This window comes from Palaemon carinicauda, chromosome 26, assembly GCF_036898095.1.
Source record: "Palaemon carinicauda isolate YSFRI2023 chromosome 26, ASM3689809v2, whole genome shotgun sequence".
In the NCBI taxonomy this organism is placed as follows: Eukaryota; Metazoa; Arthropoda; class Malacostraca; order Decapoda; family Palaemonidae; genus Palaemon; species Palaemon carinicauda.
In genome coordinates this window covers 31002185-31022184 of record NC_090750.1, presented here as the reverse complement: position 1 = coordinate 31022184, position 20000 = coordinate 31002185, and the positions used below count along the sequence as shown (strand labels likewise).

Genomic DNA, 20000 nt, shown 5'->3' with positions numbered 1-20000 from the left:
TCAGTTAGCATCCGACTGTGGAAAGTAAGAAAAATTTAGTATTTATTTTAAAGTTGATGTCATAATGTTCTTACATTGTGTGTAATGGTGAACACATCTTTTTTTCAATTTGATTTTTTATAATGTTTCTATGTCTTCTTGTCAAGAGCAGATTTGCAGTTCAAAGATAAGGTTATGATGATATTCAATTTTCATTTTTTGCGTGATTGAATGTAGTTAACTAATACACATTGTACTCCATTTTTACAGGCATATAGTTGAACAGATTTTATCTGATCAGGACCCAGATGAAAGGATAGAAGGCATTCATTCACATTTAGAGAGTATTAAGAAAAATCTGGAAGCTGGTAAAGTAAGTATTGTAATGATTCAATGTCAATCAAGTATATGGCCTTGATTGTCCTGATTATTAAATATCCTGAATTTTATTTTTCATTTGTTAATTTCTACTGCTGCATGTCATCAGTAATTAGGCCACAATGCAACTATTCTCCCTATATGAAAAAATTGTATATGTAATCTTGGACCTACATGTAATTTTATGCCAAAGTTTTTTTTATGGAAATGCTCTTGAAAGTTGTTACTTATTGAAATTTTTATTCTTAGATCATTTGTAATGTTACTAACGTATGAAATAGAAATAGAAATTAGAATATAGAAATCCCTTTTTGATGGCATTTGTGGACTATGGGAAAGCCTTTGATAGTGTGCACCGGCCATTTTTGTGGAGAGTCCTGCATTATTATGGAAATCTTCTTAAATATGTAAATTTGATTCTCCTCATGAGCAAAGCAAGTGCAAAGTTAAAGAAGTCTTATCAGATGAATTTCCAGTGAACTGTTGAGTACTCCAAGGGAATATGTTGTCACCTATGTTGTTTATCCTCCTCATGGATTTTGTAATGCGTAGAACAGTAAGAGATTGTGGAGAAGGATTGGACTGGATTAGTGATAGGAATTTAGCAGACCTAGAATATGCTGATGATGCAGTGCTTGCTTACCAGACTGCATGAAATATCACACGAGGTTGGGCTGAAGATAAATAGAAGAAAGACAAAGATGATGAGAATGGAGTATGTAATGGAAGATGAAATATCATCGGAAGGAGAAAGGAATAATGAGGTAGAATCATTTAAGTATTTAGGAACTATGATCTCCAATACAGGGTCTTTAGAATTAGAGTTTAGTGAAAGATTGAAAAAAGCAATTCAGACAATGGCTGGGTTATGTAAATTTTGGAAATCAAATTGCTTGAAGTTACGTATAAAAATTAGGCTATATATCAGTTTACTAAGATCAGTGTTACTCTATGGACATGAATCGTGATATGACAATGATACAATCTATAAAAATTAGACTATATCAATTTACTGAGATCAGTGTTACTCTATGGACATGAATCATGGTATGACAATGAAACAATATCCAATAGATTTAGTAGATTTGAGAACAAAGACCTCAGAAGGATATTGGGAATTAAATGGCAGGACAGGATGAGGAGATGATGATGATGACTAATGGAGAAGTATTGATTTCAAAGCTCAAGATAGAGATGACAGGTAGAATCTAACCAAGGCCCTTTGCATCAATAGGCATAGATGATGTTGATGACTCACACAAAATTGTAAACTCTTTTCATCGCTTTTGTGCCAATAAGAATTATCTGATGAGAAAACATAATCAGGGTTTTCTACATTTACAGGTACAGTTATCTCTCTTGCCTAAACCCCACAAATGTCAAGAGAGAACAAGATAATCAATACTTGTACTTGAATATTTCCAGTGTTAGCTTCCTTTATATGATACAATTTTCCCTTAGTTTTGTAGATCAACTTGACTTTTAGAAATCTATACAGTATAGTTCTTGTAATGATAAGATTTTTCAACTAGGCCTTATCTCATTAGGTGCCTTCAGCTTATCGATTGTCTGCAGTCAATTGTGGAGGCAAAAATGAAAAAAATAGAAAGGGAAAGCTGTTCAGAATTTACTGCTCCTTTGCCAATCTTATAGAAAGAGTACAAATCAACTTTCAGAACTATAATCCTATCGTAATTGTACCCGTTTTGATGTATGAATAACCTTTTTGGAGCCTAACTCAGCCCCAATAAAACAACATTGTTTGGTTAATTCACCCGTATGTTCGTCCCGCTCGGCAGTCTGTGTTACTAGTTTTTAGTTTTTTAGATGGACTTTTTATACATAGCCTATCCATCATTGGATTGAAGATGCATCTTGGTGTTGCCTTTCGGAACTTATTGCGTATGATCGGTCGTTACTGACCGGTCTCCTGCTTGTCAGTGATCACTAAGGAGATTTGCTGTAATACCATCTTTCTTTAGGGAGTACTTACTAATCCAGTATTACCGATCTGTAAGCATACTTACATTGCCAACTCCAATTGAATTGAAGGCAGTTGGAGGACAGGATTCCCCCACCCCCCACTCCACAGAACAGGTGGCACATCTCGACATCAATTGACTTGAGATGTTTACTTGATAGGCAATCTCTTGGGCCCCTCGGGAGTAACCAATGTGAATTGACCTTTCGCTTGAAAGTCAAGGTTCATTGTTCCTCTCGGTTGAATTCACCAGCCCTTCACGGGGAGCAACAGTCACAATTCATGGGAAATATTGGCTGACCAGGTAGCCCAGAGCCCATCACAGTTTCCAATAAGTTGGAGGGGAAAATTATTTCCTCATAGATAGGTTGCTGGTACAACCCGTCTCCCACAGCCTTAATTTTTACAAGTGAATGCCCCCTTTGGAGGAGCGCATAACCGCTACCCGCCAGGCTTTTGCGGGAGGCAGGTCATAGGAGTGTACTCTGTTACATTCCTCTTGGGCGTAAGCACAGACCCGAGTCTCACGAGAGTGTCTTGCTCAGTGTTCGCCCATTCACCGAGCACTAGTAAGGTGTGTGGACAAGCTCTGCTTAGGGTGCTATTTAGGTCGCCCATTATTGTAATGGCAGAGGTGGATACTCCATGGGGCCGAATCTTGGTCAAGGTCTGTACTCTAAAAGGGATACTTCATTCTGTTCATATACTCACCCTCCTCTTACCTTACATTTGACGATGTCAGATGCCTACACGGAGGAATCTGCAAGGCAGCGTGTTGACTGGATATAGCGTATATGTACTGCGCAGCGTGGTGTATCCTACAACTTACTGAGGTGGGTGGGCGAGCTCATCTGCCTAACGAGGTGCGCATTTCACCTTTGCTATGCATAGTGCTCTTTGGGTGAGTCCTTTCACAAAGACTTGCACGTGCAAGAATCATCGTCCAGAATAAGGTGAGTTCTACCTTGTTGACAGGCATGCACAGGTGGACTACACCTTACCTGTGGGAGTTGAGAAGGGTGCGTGCACCTTATCAGTTAACACCTTGCCAACACAACTCTCTGTCAGTCTACTTTGTGAGAGGAACAAGTTCCTTTGCCAAGGAAGGTAGCTTTTCCTTCACAGGTCGATTGCTTGGTCATACATGTGGGCAGCATCCATTTCCATAGGGAAGTCGAGCACAAAAAAGGGCACAAGGCGACATCCTCTCGTATCCTCCCACTCCTTGGCACTCCACCTAAGTCAAGGAAACAGGCAAGTTGGGCTCAATCGAGAACAGTCCTGTTCTCGAGTCACCTCCTGGTTCATGGACTTCATCCAGGTGGTGAAGCAGGCAGGATCAACCAATCATCCTTGACAGTTCCACCTTTTGGTCTTAGCACCTTGACCCACTGATCACCTTGGTGCCAGTAGGTATTGAGCAGAAAAGAGACCTTAGTGGTGGGTGTCAGACACCAACCTGCTCAGGAGAGTAGGCTCTCTCTCCTCCCCCAGATTTGTTGCTCTTCATAGGCGCATCAAAAGAAGGATGGGGGCTCACCTCTTTACCTCACAACATCTGAACTTTGGTCCAAATCGGAACGACAGTGCCACATAAACCTTGTAGAGGTGAGAGCAGCATTTCTACCTCTCAGACATTTCCAACAGCTCCTTTCAGGACACTCCTTATGTTGATGAGCAATAACACCACAGTGGTGGCTAACATAAACAAGCAAGGAGGTAATTTTTCACAGCCCCTCTGCCATTTGGCTGTAGAGATAATCAGATGGATGGAAGGCAACTCAGTATCCCTCTGAGTCTGCTTTATTCCAGGCAAGAGAAACATCTTGATGGGAAATCTGAACGGGAGGACTCAGATAGTTGGCACCGAGTGGTCTTTGAATTAACAGATAACCAACAAAGTCTTGACTTTGTTGGGTTTGCCAACAATAGACCTATTTGTGACGTCTCGCAACCAGAAACTTACGATGTACAGCTCCCCTTACGAGATCCCAAAGCGTTCTGGCAAGACACCTTTCAACACCTGTGGGACAATCTAGACGTCTATGTGTTCTCCCCCTTCTGCATAGTAAGGAGGCTTCTGAACAAAGTACGGACATAGCAAAACCTATTGATGATCCAAATAGCTCCAATGTGACGTCATGTTGAGTAATTCCTGGGCTACATCTGCTTACAGAGGCACCGAGGTAGCTCTCTCTACTTCCCAATCTACTCAAACAGCCACATGTTCAGATATTCCACAAAGCATTAGTTTTGCTACATCTTCACTCTTGGAGGTTATCCAGCAACTCGCGGTACGGGGTTTTATGCAACCATTTATGAAAACAATGGCTAGATACCTCCGAGAGTCATCTTCACTGTCTACCAAGTGAAGTGGTCTATTTTCTGTGGTTGGTGGTGTGGAAGGGGCATGCCTCCTCTCTGTGCCTTTATTCCAACAATAGCAGAGTTTTTGGTATACCTCCAGGAGAAAAAACTGTTCAGTGTCGGCGGTGAAAGGCTATCGCTCAGCCTTAAGCCTCGCCTTTAAACCAAACGGAGTTAACATTTCCTCCTCGACGGAATTCTCTCTCCGCATACGTAGTTTCGAGTTAACATGCCCTCAGTCAAAAGTCAGATCACCTCCAAGGAGTGTAATACGAGTACTACAATCCCTGAAAGGAGCGCCTTACGAATCTCTTAGTCAGTCCTCAGATCGTGACCTAACTCTAAAGACTTTTTCTCTTAGCTCTTGCCTCTGCCAAAAGGTCTATGAGTTACACGGTTTGTCCTGTGACATCGCCCATTCAAAGGAATGGGGGCAAATGATATTCAACCTCATCCCTGGGTTTACTGCTAAGACTCACAATCCGGATGTAGGGAACCTTGATACGGGCCTTTCAGATTGAGTCTCCGTACTGTAACAAATGACTCTGATCAACTGTAATTATACCCTGTTAGGGCGCTGAGGAAATACCTTAAAAGAACTGTACGTGCTCGACCACAGATCAATGGACTCTTCGTTAGCACAGGTAAAGTCAAGAGAAGAGTTACAAGGAACTCTATCTCTTCCTGTATCAGGAAGGTGATCGAATGAGCCCTCCAAGCGGACTCGTCCCATCTTGACCGTAGACCTAGAGCTCATGATGTCAGGATTGTTAGCACATCCCTGGCATTTAAAAAGAATTTCATTGTTATGCAGGTCTTACAGGTGGGTGTTTGGAAACATCAGTATGTTCATCGCCCACTACATGCAAGACGTAACCCACAGGAGCCTTGACACATTCACCATAGGTCCTGTGGTAGTTGTACAAAACATGATCAATAACACCTCGGCTCCCTCGTTGGACAAGTAGTAGTCGGTTGAGGGCAGATTTTACCCGATTATAAGTCCAGTGTGAGTGTGTATATGACTGGCCTTTTCGTCTTTTATTCTCTCCTATCTTGGGGCTTGAGCAACCCTAGGAACTCTGCAAGCTGATCTCTGACTTTAGGTGGGTATTATTGTCCCTTGTGTATTCTAATGTATGCATGTATTTTGTTACGTTCCCAATCTCTTAGCGAGGTAGGAGTCGGGTAACGTCCAGGTAAGAAAAAGCATAGCCACAAGTGAAGTCTCCTTAACGAGTCACATTGCTTAGTCTTTACACCTTCACACAATTGCTCAGGCTGCTATCTCTAATTTGGAGTTAGGAAGGTGATAGGGTGCACTCTTCTACAGCTTGTGCAAAGCACAAGAGTCGCACCCTGGGTCAGGAATCAGCCTATTGGTTTTGGACTTCCATCCACCCAATTGCGAGACTTCATAGTAAAGAGCTGAAACGTTTGTATTTGGTGCCAGAACAAAGACGAATTTTGAAATAATTTGTATTTTTCCTAACCATACAAACCTGAAGCACTTTACGCACTGGCAGGAAGTTCTGCTCGCAATTGCAAAGTGACTTTTATTGGCCACTGCATGTGTGAGTAGGGTGGTTGTTCTACCCTCCCTGTTAACAGCATTGCCAATGGGGAGGAAACTCCAGTAAACTTTATATATACTATAACTCGACAATAAGTAAAATATGCAAGAAGTATTTCAAATAAAACGGAAGTTAGAAATGATGGTTTAAGTAATAATTGTTTCTTTTATAAAATAAAAAAGATCCTTCGGTAGTTTACCTTAATCAACTGATTTTGAAAGATTAGATGGTAGTGTGGATCAACTTAAAAATGTAAACAATGTTGAAGATTGAAATTCGCTTTTATTTCATAATACAAAACTAATATGTGGATATTACATGCATTATTACTGGATACAGTAAGTAAAACACCAGTTTTATGAAAACCTCTTAAATTCAAATATAGTGGAGGAGTTTCTATTATGAGATAAAAAAGATCCTTCGGTAGTTTAACTTTATCAGCTGATTTTGAAAGTGTAGACAGTAGTGTGGATCAATTAATACAGTGATGCCTCACAACACAAAATCAATTGGTTCCGTAAGGGCTTTCGTAAAGTGATTTTTTGGTGTAGCGAGTTGCCTTTTACATGTAAATAGCCTGATTGGTTCGGGACCCTAGAAAAACACAACATTAAATGATTATAAGAAGGATATGTACCACTTAACAGTATTAAATATAAGAAAAGTACTGTATGTTGATCATTTGATAATAAATCAACATTGATAATCCGAAAAGAGGTGTTTAATTAGAGCAAATAGTAAAAATACAGTAACAAAAACGTGGAACCTTACCTTTGGAGTGAGGCGATGTCCAAGAGCGAAGTGCGGGGCGGTAGAGGAGGAAGAAAACGGCGGAAAACTTTTACGCACAAGTGGCAGAAAACGTAAACCCTTAACTTTACAAAACAGATTCATAAATGACTGAAAACATTAACTTTTAATTTTATTAAACGCATCTACAAATGGCAGGAAATATTAACACAACTTTACAATAAACTTGAAACATTTTTCTTTTCCTAGTTTTTTTTTTTTACCTTACATTTTCTATTTTCTAAATTTAATTACACCACATATTTTCTTCATCACTGCCACTTTTTTTTCGTTTCTTAGCTAGTGCTTGGTCTGCTGCTACCAAAGGCCTCTTACTAAAATATTCGTCCAAAGAAGCTTGTTTCTGCCTGCTTCTTAAAATTTTCCTGAGCACACTTAACTGCATGCCAGGCTTGTATTTCTTGATTATTTCCATCTTCATCTCCATGGAAAACATCATCCTCTTCTTTCCCTTGACATCAGCAACTTTTTTGGGACCTATGACTAATGATGTATCATAAGTATTACACACAATAACAGTACGTACAGTAAATTGTTACAAAAGTGAAATCACAAACACTGAGTCAATGCGTACGATACCGTTGCCAGAATGAGAAGACATAGGAACGCCGATGCGTAGATGCACGATGGGATACAGTGTAGTAGATGCTGACCAATAGGAGAGCAGGATCTCATGGTGGTAACTAGTATCTGAGTAGGGAGATAACCAATGGGAACGCAAGAGGATGGTAGCGAGTTTATGGGGTGGCAGCGCGCAAATTTTAAAATGTCTCGGATACGGTCAGGCTCCCGCTCCGTACCACCTTTCGTTGTCCAAAACATTTTTTATGATCCGAGTTGTAAGATTCTTCGCATCTCTTTTCGAAAAGTGAACATTTCATAAGCTGATTCTTTGGTAACTAGAGATTTGACTGTAAATGTAAACAATGTTGAAGATTAAAATTTGCTGTTATTTCTTGATACAAAACTAACATGTGTATATTACATGCATTATTACTGGATACAGTCACACCAGTTTTATCAAAACCCTTTTTACTTCAAATTTGGTGGTGGTGTTGCACAAAAAAACAGCCGTTCAACTTTTTCTTTGATGGAATAGACCAGTGTTTACGTTTAACACCATGGCTGCCTTTTGCATTTGCCTATGAAGCCATAACTTGGGTTAAGTTAAAGTAAAATTGAGCTATAATCACTGTTGGGGTAGTGTACAAAAAATGGATGGCGTAGTACACAGAACCATATAGTGATCGCCAAGAAAACTAGTCGAGTAGCTGTGGGATTTTCAATTTATCTCTCGTTATTTTGCCGGGTTAAAAGAGGTGCTGGACCATCAGTTGCTAGAAAATCGGTGGTGCACCTGTAGTACTGTACGAAACAGTATTATCATCATATGTTGACTGATTTTTCCTTCACAAATTAATTTCTTGTTTAATTTAATAGGATTATTACGTCTCCTTTTTTTTCGTTCATAAAGTTTATGCATTATCAGCATTTCACACGATACCGCTAACAAAAATATCTGCACCTGAGAACAATAAACACAATAGTAACATACAATTATTCTATTATTAATGTGTGTGAATGCAACCTTGTCTGAAGGTTTTCTCTCTCTCTCTCTCTCTCTCTCTCTCTCTCTCTCTCTCTCTCTCTCTCTCTCTCTCTCTCTCTCTCTCTCTCTCCAAATATGACTCATTCAATCATATAAACATATTTTGTGATTCTATACATACATATTTAAAAAACATACAACTCATTCATAGGATAAAAAAAAACACCTAATGAAAATTGCATTTGTATTAATGTGTGTAGGTATAGAAATTACAAAATATGTTTATATGATTGAATGAGTCACATTTGTATATAGTGAGATTATAGCTTGTTTGGAGAAAGAGAGAGAGAGAGAGAGAGAGAGAGAGAGAGAGAGAGAGAGAGAGAGAGAGAGAGAGAGAGAGAGAGAGAGAGAGCCTTTTTTAGACAATGAGTAGAAAATTTTTTTTTGGTTCAGTGCGTTAAGAGGCATGTCGATGAATTATTATTAAGGTGATATCGGGTGGTCCGTCAAAGCGGTTAATCCAGTAAGGCTCAGGAACAAGTGTACTTGTGTATGTTTTTTTTATTTGGTGCTCATGTATTATCTACCCGTATATATTTATTTCTTTGGTGCTCATATACTGACTACCAAAACAATCAGTCAGGTGATTGAAGAAATTGCAGGCCTTGCCACCTTGCAAAAAGGTATTTACACATGCATATATGTTTGAAATAGATTTAGATATCTTCAGGCCTAGTCGTCTAGAAATTCTCTCATCATTATGCACCTAGGAAATTCTATGCTTAAGATATCGATTAGGGGAAGGTTGTTCAATGATGGGTTGTTACCCCATTGTTAATAGGGTAGTACCAGTACAGGTTTTTATGAAACTTTTTTTTTTTTTTTTTTAAGGTCGAGAAGCTTACATTTCATAGATGATAACCATGTAATTCAGAGGTATCTTTTTAAATGTTAAATTATTAGCATTTTTTTTTATATTTCCATTAACAGGTCAGCCTTGATACTCTTGCCATCACCAAACAATTAACAAAGAACCCTGAGGACTACCCAGATATGAAGAACCTCCCACATGTTCAAGTTGCTCTCAGGATGAACTCTAGGGGAGGCAAGAAGTTGCGTCAAGGTGATACAGTGGCCTATGTTATTTGTGAGGTATGTATAAGTGTTACTCTTTGAAAATGTGTTAGGATGCACAGCTTCTAATTTGAGTATTTGGCTCTTGTTAAACTTCCCTTATAAAATTGCTGACAATATTAGATATGGCAAATATTTATTTTTTTGTATATCCTTTTTTAGTTCAAATAAGTGCATTATTGATGTGAGAACATATTTTAAGTTTTCTAAAGGTGGAGGAAGCAACAAGGCATTTTCCATTGCACAAAAAGGGTTAATATTAACAATTATCAATCCTGGCTTACAATTGGTATTACCAAAACACTTGTATTTGTACAGATGATAGTATATTTTAGTAAAGTAGTTAACTGATGTATTGAAGATAGTCGCTAATAGATATTAGAGACGGAAGTACAAGGTAAAGCAGCAAGAAAATTTTACTTTTATTCAAAAGAATTATTTATGAACATTGTGTTGAGCATCACTCACATAATATTATGTTTACAGTCATCCATCCGCTATAGCAGGTTCCAACTTCGCAGTTTTGATTTTTTGTGGTACAGAGGTCTGCATAATGATTAAATAGAGTTTTAATTTCTCACAGTTAGGACTGCTAAGCGCAGCCTGACATTTTTAAACCTTTCGCATTTGCACCTGGCCCTCTTGCCGTTTCACTCCCAGCACCTCTGCATAATGCAGTAATGAAAACTAAGTATATATGGCAACTTTATAGCTAACATGTAAATTACATTATTTAGTGATAAACCAAAATTTGAACAAAAAAAAATAATAAAAGAGGTTCATACATACTGTATGTTTAAGTGATATTTTGTGTAATATAAAATGCATTGATGAAAAATTAAAAGAATTGCTATTTCAATGAGGAAAAATAATGAAATGTGAATTTATTTGGAATTTACGATAATCTGTAATTTCCTTGTTTGTTAAAAAATTTTTTTTTTTTTTTGGACTTACCATCACAGGATGATAGAAATGTGTTAAATTATACTAAACTCTAATTATGAGAGTTTAGTATGAAGCACCACTGTCAAACAGAAAATGGAATTTCCCTTTATAACCAGTTGAGTTAGCTTGTTAATCAAAGCTGCCAACCTTTTTTTCATGACCACTGGTTCTGACCGCTGTTTTTTTTTTTTACAAATTGCAAAGGAATGAAAAGTAGACCGGAACATACCGTATTTCCCATGTCATAAGATGCTACAAGTGGTAAGATGCACCCTATATTTAGCTGAGAAATTTTCCTTAAAAGATAAAGAAATTGAGGATTTTACAACTTATCGTAGCAGCAATTCCTAGTTTAATTTTTCATCTGACAGTATATTTTCATATTTAGGTTTTATTAGGATATGTGTTAGGTAATATTAGTTATCTGTACACCTTTATCCATATTCTATTATATATTCATATAAAAAAACACTAAACCAGTCATAGCTGCTACCATGAGTAACAATGTTTTCAAGTGTTTTCTTTACATGAAAACAGTGTTGCCAAATGTTCCTGATCAAATCTTGGTAGAGAAGTAAAATTCCAGTAATATTTCCCTCTCATACAAAATTAATTGTTGATCGAATAAAGAATCATCAGAAACCCTATCGACTCCTTCATGGAAAACCAGGTGTTGTCCCCTATGTTGCAAAATGCCCTTCTCTGGAGTTCTCAAAAGTCTACCAGCCTGTTTACCCCTTTTAATCCCTGTGTTGGGAAATCTCCTGGGTGCAATAAAGTAGATCTCATTTTGCACCTTTCTGGGGATTATATTGCCTTTTTGGGGTAATTCACCTACATATATTTGTAAATTGTACCAATTGTTGATATATATATATATATATATATATATATATATATATATATATATATATATATATAAATAAATAAATTTCTACCTCAAACTTGGGATCGAACGCTGGCCCCTTCTAATGAAAGGCCAGGTCGAAACCAACCATGCCACGAGAGGCCATAAAAGAAATTGGAACCTAACGGCTAATCAGGTGTTCTAGGATTTACCTGGCGAGACATCAGTCTCTTACCAGCGAGTTTTACCCGACTTCCCGGCCCACCACGTGACACAATTAGTAGTAATTCATTCAAATTACCCCTAATGAGTCAATATGGATAAATATCAACACAACATCATGTTCAAATAGAAATAAATTTCTACCTCATACTTGGGATCGAACGCTGGCCCCTTCTAATGAAAGGCCAGGTCGAAGGGGCCAGCATTCGATCCCAAGTATGAGGTAGAAATTTATTCCTATTTGAACACGATGTTGTGTTGATATTTATCCATATTGACTCATTAGGGGTAATTTGAATGAATTACTACCAATTGTGTCACGTGGTGGGCCGGGAAGTCGGGTAAAACTTGCTGGTAAGAGACTGATGTCTCGCCAGGTAAATCCTAGAACACCTGATTAGCCGTTAGGTTCCAATTTCTTTTATGGCCTCTCGTGGCATGGTTGGTTTCGACCTGGCCTTTCATTAGAAGGGGCCAGCGTTCGATCCCAAGTATGAGGTAGAAATTTATTTCTATTTGAACACGATGTTGTGTTGATATTTATCCATATATATATATAAATATATTTCTATATATATATATATATATATATATATATATATATATATATATATATATATATATATATATATATATATACACACACACACACACACACACACACACACACACACACACACACACACACACACACACACACCATATTTGACGGCCTATAGGACACACTTTTTTTTCCCAAAATTTTGGCTCAAAAAGTCGTCCTGCATCTTATATATCGTAAGGAAAGTATGAACCCTACCGTAGGCTTAGGCTTATCCAACCCAGCTTATGATAGATACTTTTACTTGCACTAAACTCCATTTATCTTCATTTTATTTTTATTGCTAGCATTATTGTATTATTACCGGTGCTTTAAAAGTGAATTTGTTAAAATGAAAGCAATTTAAACTGAAAATGCTGTGACTTTTGTTTATAAACATCAGCTGACAAAATGTAAACATAGAGTTATGGTTGCATTCTCATCAATCTTTTAACTTTCTCTTTCCGTAGCCTTTGATCCTTTTAATGGTATTGTTAATAGCGGTAGTAATCAAATTTTGATTAACATATTTATTTTTCATCAAAAATTCACCAGGATTGAATTATCCTCACTCTTTCTCCAATCAAGCACCTTCTTTTGTGTCCCATCGTACTGTCATTAGCAGTACTTAATTGTTGTTGAATAAACACAAACAAAATGGCTTTTCTGTTATGCACTGTGTAGAAATTATTAGGGATATGGCAAGTAAAATATCTGTAATAACATCTTTACTAAAATCTCTTAGTGTTAGATATCGCTTGAATGTGTAAACGCATTTGTTTTTTCATTATGATCGGCAATGAAACGTAAACAAAACAACGTTGTCTGTTCTAGGCATCGTTTATTAGGAAAAACTTTATATAGAAATGCTCTTATTTCAATTATTTTGAATTACTAAGGATGAAGTAAGTAAAACAAAATTAATAATATAATTATTTTATAACCAATACTTGGTAAGATATCTGCTGCTGCAAAAGCTAACTTATACTGATGGGTAAATGTGTTTGTTTATTCGTTATGAACGGTGATGGAACATAAACAAAGCAATGGTTTCGGTTTAATGTTGCATGTTTAGCAAAAGCATGATATGTAGTGGTTTTTATTTTATCTATTTTGGATTTTTAAGTACAGTATACAAAAAAAGCTAGCGTGTTCACTATTGGTCGTCTTATGCGCGTATATATACGATATGATTTTGCTTGTGATGTGTACAGCTAGACTATTTTCAACAATATATGCTTAAATACATTAAAAACTGTTTTCCTGAATCTGACCTGCTGAAATGAGGGTGCGTCATATAGGCCGTCAAAAAAAAAAAAATATATATATTTATATATATATATAGATATATATATATATATAACGGATTTTGAGCGAAGCGAAAAATCTATTTTTGGGTGAGATAGCCATGGCGTCCTGATGGAAGGTTCCTGTTTGGTAGCTTCCTTGGGTATAAGACTACTAAGATATTCCCAGAGAATTTAACCACAGGTTATCACAGAATTCTAACTTCTGGAGCGAGTATCTCAAAGGTTTCCCTTTAAGACATCGTAATACAACAGGGGACACGCATGTCTGGTCGTGCCACATAGCTATCTCCACCCCGAACAGAGTTAACGCTTCGGTGTGTAAGGGCTGAGAATAGCTGGGAGCCGTTCCACAGCTAATCTCACTCGTGGCTACTACTGATACTCGAGACGTAAACAAACGGACGCCATTGCTCTAATGACGTCACGAGCGTCTTTATCCTGGCGCCAGTTGCTGCCCATCACCATGATACAATTGTGTAGGGTGGGAACAAACTGACGAAGTAGTAGGGAGGGTCCATCAGGACGCCATGGCTATCTCACCCAAAAATAGATTTTTCGCTTCGCTCAAAATCCGTTTTTTGGGCTCAAGCCATGGCGTCCTGATGGAAGAGTACCAGAGAATCAATGTATCGTGGTAGATTTTCCCCCAGAGTTAAGTGCCTAGGCATTGACAAAATAGCAAAGTAATCTTAGATAAGAACCATAGGAACGAAGTATCCTGCCCCCCATTGGTAGGAAGTTCCCATGGGCTATGCCGACGTCAAAGTGGTATTGAAGGACTATTCATCTTGGCAGAAGAGCTTTTTAAGAGCTTAGAGATGAAGCAGAATGTTTGATATTTGTATAGGAACATTCTGAGTAGGTCAGTGGTGGTTGGGCACTGTGTGTAGGATTCATCTCCTGATTATCAGAAGTAAGTATTCGAGTAGGAACCTTACTGAGACAAGGTGAATATAATTTAAGGATAGACATCTTAAATTCTTCATGACCATAAGAAAGGAGGAATAAATAAAACTATGACAGTATGTATTTCATAGTAAGTAGGAGCTGAAAGAGACGCATAAGTAATAAAATAGAAATTTTATTTCACAATGCAGAAATTAAATAATTTACAGCAAAAGTAAAGTTCATTTACAGTAATAATAATGTACATAGAAATAAAGGCTTGCTCTTGAATCTGAAAGGGAATTTCAGGATTAGTAGGTACTCGTTCTCGAGGAACGCAAGTCTTTAAATAACACATCATGCTCAAGGCATGCGGCACTTGTGTAACACTATGACATTTCACCTGGGATAAGAACAGTTATAAAAGCACTAAGTGTTTTTAGACATCACTATGAATCACTCGAGGGTCAACATAGGCACCCGAAGAGTTAGAGTCCCAAATAACTCACTGTTCTACGCAGAGTTAGGTGCAGGTTTCATAACACTACCTGCGGCTACCACAAAATGTTTGATTTCGTGCACTTGTTTCGCATAATGTTTAAAGAAAACTCGCGAGGACTTCCAGCCCGTAAAGTTTTTAAGGCTCTCAAAGTCCATGCTCTGAAAGAAGTTCAGAGAAGATGCCACTTTTCTAGGATCATGACCAGCGGGTGTACTGTTCGGATCCGCTCTGCGAATGAAGTAGGTGATTTTCGCTCTTAATTGTTTCAGTGACAGGTCGCTGCCCGATGTTTCTCCTTTGAAGAGTTGGCCTCCACCAAAGTTTGAAGTTCTGCGAAGATAGACCTTGAGGCTCTCTACTGGACATAGAGAGACATCCTCCTTCAGGGGGCATATTCTCCAAGGGCCCCATCTTTTGGTGGGTAATTCATTTTTGGCGAGAAACGTCGGATCAGGGGAGAGGGTCACTTCTCCTGAATCAGCAAACAGGATGTGTCCCTCTTCTCTTGATAATGCCACTATTTCGCTGACTCGAGCTCCCGAGGCGAGAGCAAATAAAAATATAACTTTCTGAGTCAGATCCTTGAGGGGGCATGAATCGTTGTCCAAGTTGGAGGCGAAATGGAGCACCTTGTCTAGTGACCAGGAGATCGGTTTCGGAGGGGGTGCTGGGCGTAGGCGAGCACATGCTTTCGGCAGTTTGTTAAAGATGTCGCTGGACAGATCAATTTGGAAAGCGTATAGAATTGGTCTAGTCAAAGCCGATTTGCAGGTTGAAATCGTATTGGCTGCTAATCCTTGTCCATGAAGGTGAATGAAGAAGGACATACAGAAATCAATGGTGATTTCTTTAGGATTTATTGCTTTAACAAAGGAGACCCATTTCCTCCAGGATGATTCATATTGCCGTCTCGTGGATTCGGTCTTGTATTCCTCTAGGAAGTCTAGACTTTTCTTCGAGATCCCAAACCTCTTCTTTGCGGCAAGGGAGAGAAAATCATGAGATGAAGGTCCTTGATTTTCGATGATGAAGCGAAGACAGTCGACTTCTGTACTTGTTGAGAGAGAACTGGGCCCGGGAGAGGGATCAGCTTGGGCTGCAGCTCCAGGACCAGGGGGTACCAGTTGCTCCGGGGCCACTTGGGAGCCACTAGGGTCGCTGTCCCTTTGAAGGTTCTCAGTTTGGAGAGGACTTTCAACAGAAGGTTGGTGGGAGGGAACAGGTATATCTTGGACCATCTGTTCCAGTCCAGTGACATGGCGTCCACCGCTTCTGCCTTGGGGTCCTCGTACGGGGCTACGTACAGAGGAAGTTGATTGTTGTCGCTCGTTGCAAAGAGATCTATCTGAAGTTCTGGGACTTGATGAGAGATGAAGGAGAATGATCTTGCGTCTAGAGACCATTCCGACTCTATCGGGTTTGTCCGAGATAGAGCATCCGCTGTCACGTTGCGGAATCCTTGTAGGTGAACTGCAGACAGGTGCCACTTCTTCTTCTCCGCCAGACGGAAGATTGGGAGAAGCACCTGATTTATCTGGGGCGATCTTGAGCCTTGGCGATTGAGACAACGAACTACCACCGAGTTGTCTAGGGTTAGACGGATGTGGATCGAGGGCGGCGGGGATAGCTTCTTCAGAGTAAGAAGGACCGCCATGGCCTCCAAGATGTTTATGTGGAACGTCTTGAATAGTGGAGACCAGGTCCCTTGAGCTTGTTTCAGGTGGGAGTGACCTCCCCAGCCCTCCAGTGAGGCATCCGTGTGGATGTTGAGTGAAGGAGGAGGGTGTTGGAGAGGAATGGACCTTTTCAGGGCCATTGCTTCCGACCACGGCTTTAGGGGGCGTCGAAGTCTGTTTGGAAGCCGTCTCTTGAGGTCTCTTCGAGCGATGGATGCCGATCGTCTCCAGACTCCCGCGGCATCCTTTAGCTGTGCACGAAGCACTGGGTTTGTCACTGAGGCGAATTGTAGAGAGCCTAGAACTCGTTCCTGCTGTCGTCTTGAAATGCGTTTGGATTTCAGTAGTCGCTTGACAGACCCTGCTATTTCCTTCCTTTTCTTCTGGGGGATGGAAAGGCGGTGTGACTGAAGATTCCAGTGGATTCCCAGCCACTGAAACTTCTGAGCTGGAGAGAGGCGAGATTTCTTCTCGTTGATCTTGAATCCCAGGTGTTCTAGGTACTGGGTAACTTCGTCGCAAGACTTTGTACACTCTTCGGGCGATGGAGCCCAGACTAGCCAGTCGTCGAGGTAGGCCATCACCTGGACGTTTCTTAGGCGGAGCTGTTGTACTATGGCGTCTGCCAGCTTCGTGAAGATCCGAGGGGCCACATTGAGGCCGAATGGCATGGCCCGGAAGGCGTAGCTTTTCCTTTGGAGTCGAAATCCTAGGTAGGAGGAAGCGTGATGGTTCATTGGAATGTGCCAATAGGCATCCGCCAGGTCTATAGAGACCGTGTAGGAACCTTGAGGCAGAAGGGTCCTTATTTGTTGAAGCGTCAGCATCTTGAATTTGTTGTTCTCTATGAACTTGTTGAGGGGGGATAAGTCCAGAATGACTCTGAGCTTGTCTGAGTCCTTCTTGGGAACGCAAAACAGTCTCCCTTGGAACCTGGTGGACTTTACCTTCCTTATCACCTTCTTGTTCAAGAGGTCTAGAACATATTCTTCCAGAATGGGGGTCGATTGTTGGAAGAACCGCTGGAAGATTGGGGGTGGTTGCACCCAACTCCAGCCTAGACCGTTCTTGATGATGCTGTGTGCCCAAGGATCGAAGGTCCAACGATCCTGGAATTGGCGGAGTCTTCCTCCCACCGGAAGCACTTCATTGCTTCTGGTGTCCCGAGGACTTGTTGCCTCGGCCGCTAGCTCCCTTTCCTCCCCTACCTCTGGAGGGACGACGAGAGGCGTCTCTGCTTGCACCCCTGGACGAGCCTCTACCTCTGGCATGAAAGGTAGTGGATGGCTGTTCAAAGGCAGGGGTGAAGACCGGTGACTGTGACAACACCGGTTGGGGGACCAATTGAAAGGTCTGTTGTGGTTGGGCAACCACTTGGGAGGTAGCGGGTCCCGGAAACTGACGTCTTTGTTGACGTTGCTGGGGTTTCGGTTTCTGAGGTTTCCTCTTAGGCTGAGGTCCATCGTCCTGAGAGGTTTTCCTTTTCCTGGACATGCCCCACTTGTGGAGAAGGTTCCTATTCTCCGTGGCGGCTCTGTCCGTTATTTCCTTGACAAGGTCCGAAGGAAACAGGTGCTTTCCCCAGATGTTGGAGGAAATCAGCCTCCGGGGTTCGTGTTTCACGGTGGCACCGACAAACACGAATTCACGACAGGCTCTACGAGCCTTTATGAAATGGTACAAGTCCTTCATTACCGTCAGTAAGTGGGATTTGGCCAGTACCATGTAGTGATCGGGTACTGCTGTGTCACAGGCCATAACTTCAAGTTGGACTTGATGAGAAAGAGACGCTGCAAGCCTCTCCTTCGTGTCTTGTTCCCGGCGAAGGAGGTGATCATTGAGCTTAGGGAGGTCTTCATTAAACTGACGTCCGGCAACGTCAGGATCGAGCCTACCCACAACGAAAGTATGTTGGACATCTTTCCATTGTCTAGTGTCAGGGGGCGTTACGATGGAGAAGGGTCTGCACTCCTCCAGTGCAGGGCAGGGTTTCCCTTCTTCCGCCGCCTTAAGGCATGCAGCCAAGGCCTTTTCCAAAAATGGAAGAATCGCAGTGTCGGGAGCGACATAAGTAGGATGCTTCTTGCTCAAGGCAGGAAGCTTAGAGCAGGTAAAGCCCCTGCTCTTAAATGCGGAGGCTAGCATAGCCTGGGCCTTTGCGAGATCGAACACTATCTCTTCCTTAGGTTCGGTCTCCTCCTTCGAGGCAGGTTCAGAACGAAGCCGGACGTAACAGTCCGGGTAGGCCTCGAAGCTTGGGAAGAATTCCACATCTTCCAACGGGACCGTGCCGATTTTGTCACTAACAAAGATCCTGCCGGTCGCAATAACCATATGCTCTGCATACCTCCACGGGTTGGCATGAGAGCAAGCTGGGAGATCCTTAACCGAGATCTTCTTCGGTTCTCTGGATCCAATCATAGACCTGATGGACTCCTGGTTCTCCTTCAGTCTGTCGTCCATGACAGCTCTAATCAGTCGGATCAGTTCTTGTGTAGAGGAAGAAGGATCCGGGGTCGAGGAGGTAGACGGAATGGACACATCCGTCGGTGTAGGAGTAGGCGGAGGGATGGACGAGGGAGTAGCTCCAATCTCCGACTCGGTGTATTCCACCTTGTCTTCGTCCTCTTCGGCTCCTTGAGCCATAAGCGTCTTCTCCGTGTCTTCCGAGACGTCAGAGATCTGTTCATCCTCTTCGGAATCTAGGCGACACTCGTGCATGGACTGAGCCATGACCACATCAGGTTCCACCGTAATTTGGACAGTGGGGATTGCTTCCTTTGGAACCACTGAATCAGGGGAGGCCTTAGGGAACAGCAGGGACCTCAGTTCTTCGGTGGCCAGGTACGGTCCAGTGGCATTCCTCTGAAAACCACGCACCCACTTGCGCAGTTTCTCACGAGCAATGTCTCTAACCTCCGCTGAGGGAGGGTTATGGAAGGCCTCAACTAGGTAGGCCTGGCAGACCGTACAATCCAGTGGATTCCAGAACTTCCAATCCCCTCTCTTGTCTGAGCAAGGGGCGTGAGTCCTGCACGCCGTATGTCCGTAAAACTGGGAGCGTTTCACGGCACAGTATGCGAAATCGCACTTCATCTGCTCCTCCTGTGGAAGAAAGAGAAAATGAGTATGGGGGAGTCATAGGAATGGCTCTTAAATTAAGTTAATATTAATCATTAATTTTAACTTATATAAGGTGTGATGCATAGAGAGTGAAACAGTAAAGGAGAACACGCTCCATGCATCTCGCCCGGCTGG

The 20000-nt window shown here is 41.1% G+C and overlaps 1 protein-coding gene across 1 annotated transcript in view; it reads left to right on the top strand.

Annotated features, from left to right (window-relative positions):
- LOC137619873 (DNA polymerase alpha catalytic subunit-like) overlaps positions 1–20000 on the top strand; it is a 316081-nt gene that overhangs the window by 291789 nt on the left and 4292 nt on the right. Inside the window, exons 21-23 of the mRNA XM_068350163.1 lie at positions 1–24; positions 250–352; positions 9632–9793. The exon at positions 1–24 is cut by the window's left edge and continues 182 nt beyond it. Coding sequence (XP_068206264.1) covers positions 1–24; positions 250–352; positions 9632–9793 — 289 coding nt within the window. The remainder of the gene's footprint in view (positions 25–249; positions 353–9631; positions 9794–20000) is intronic.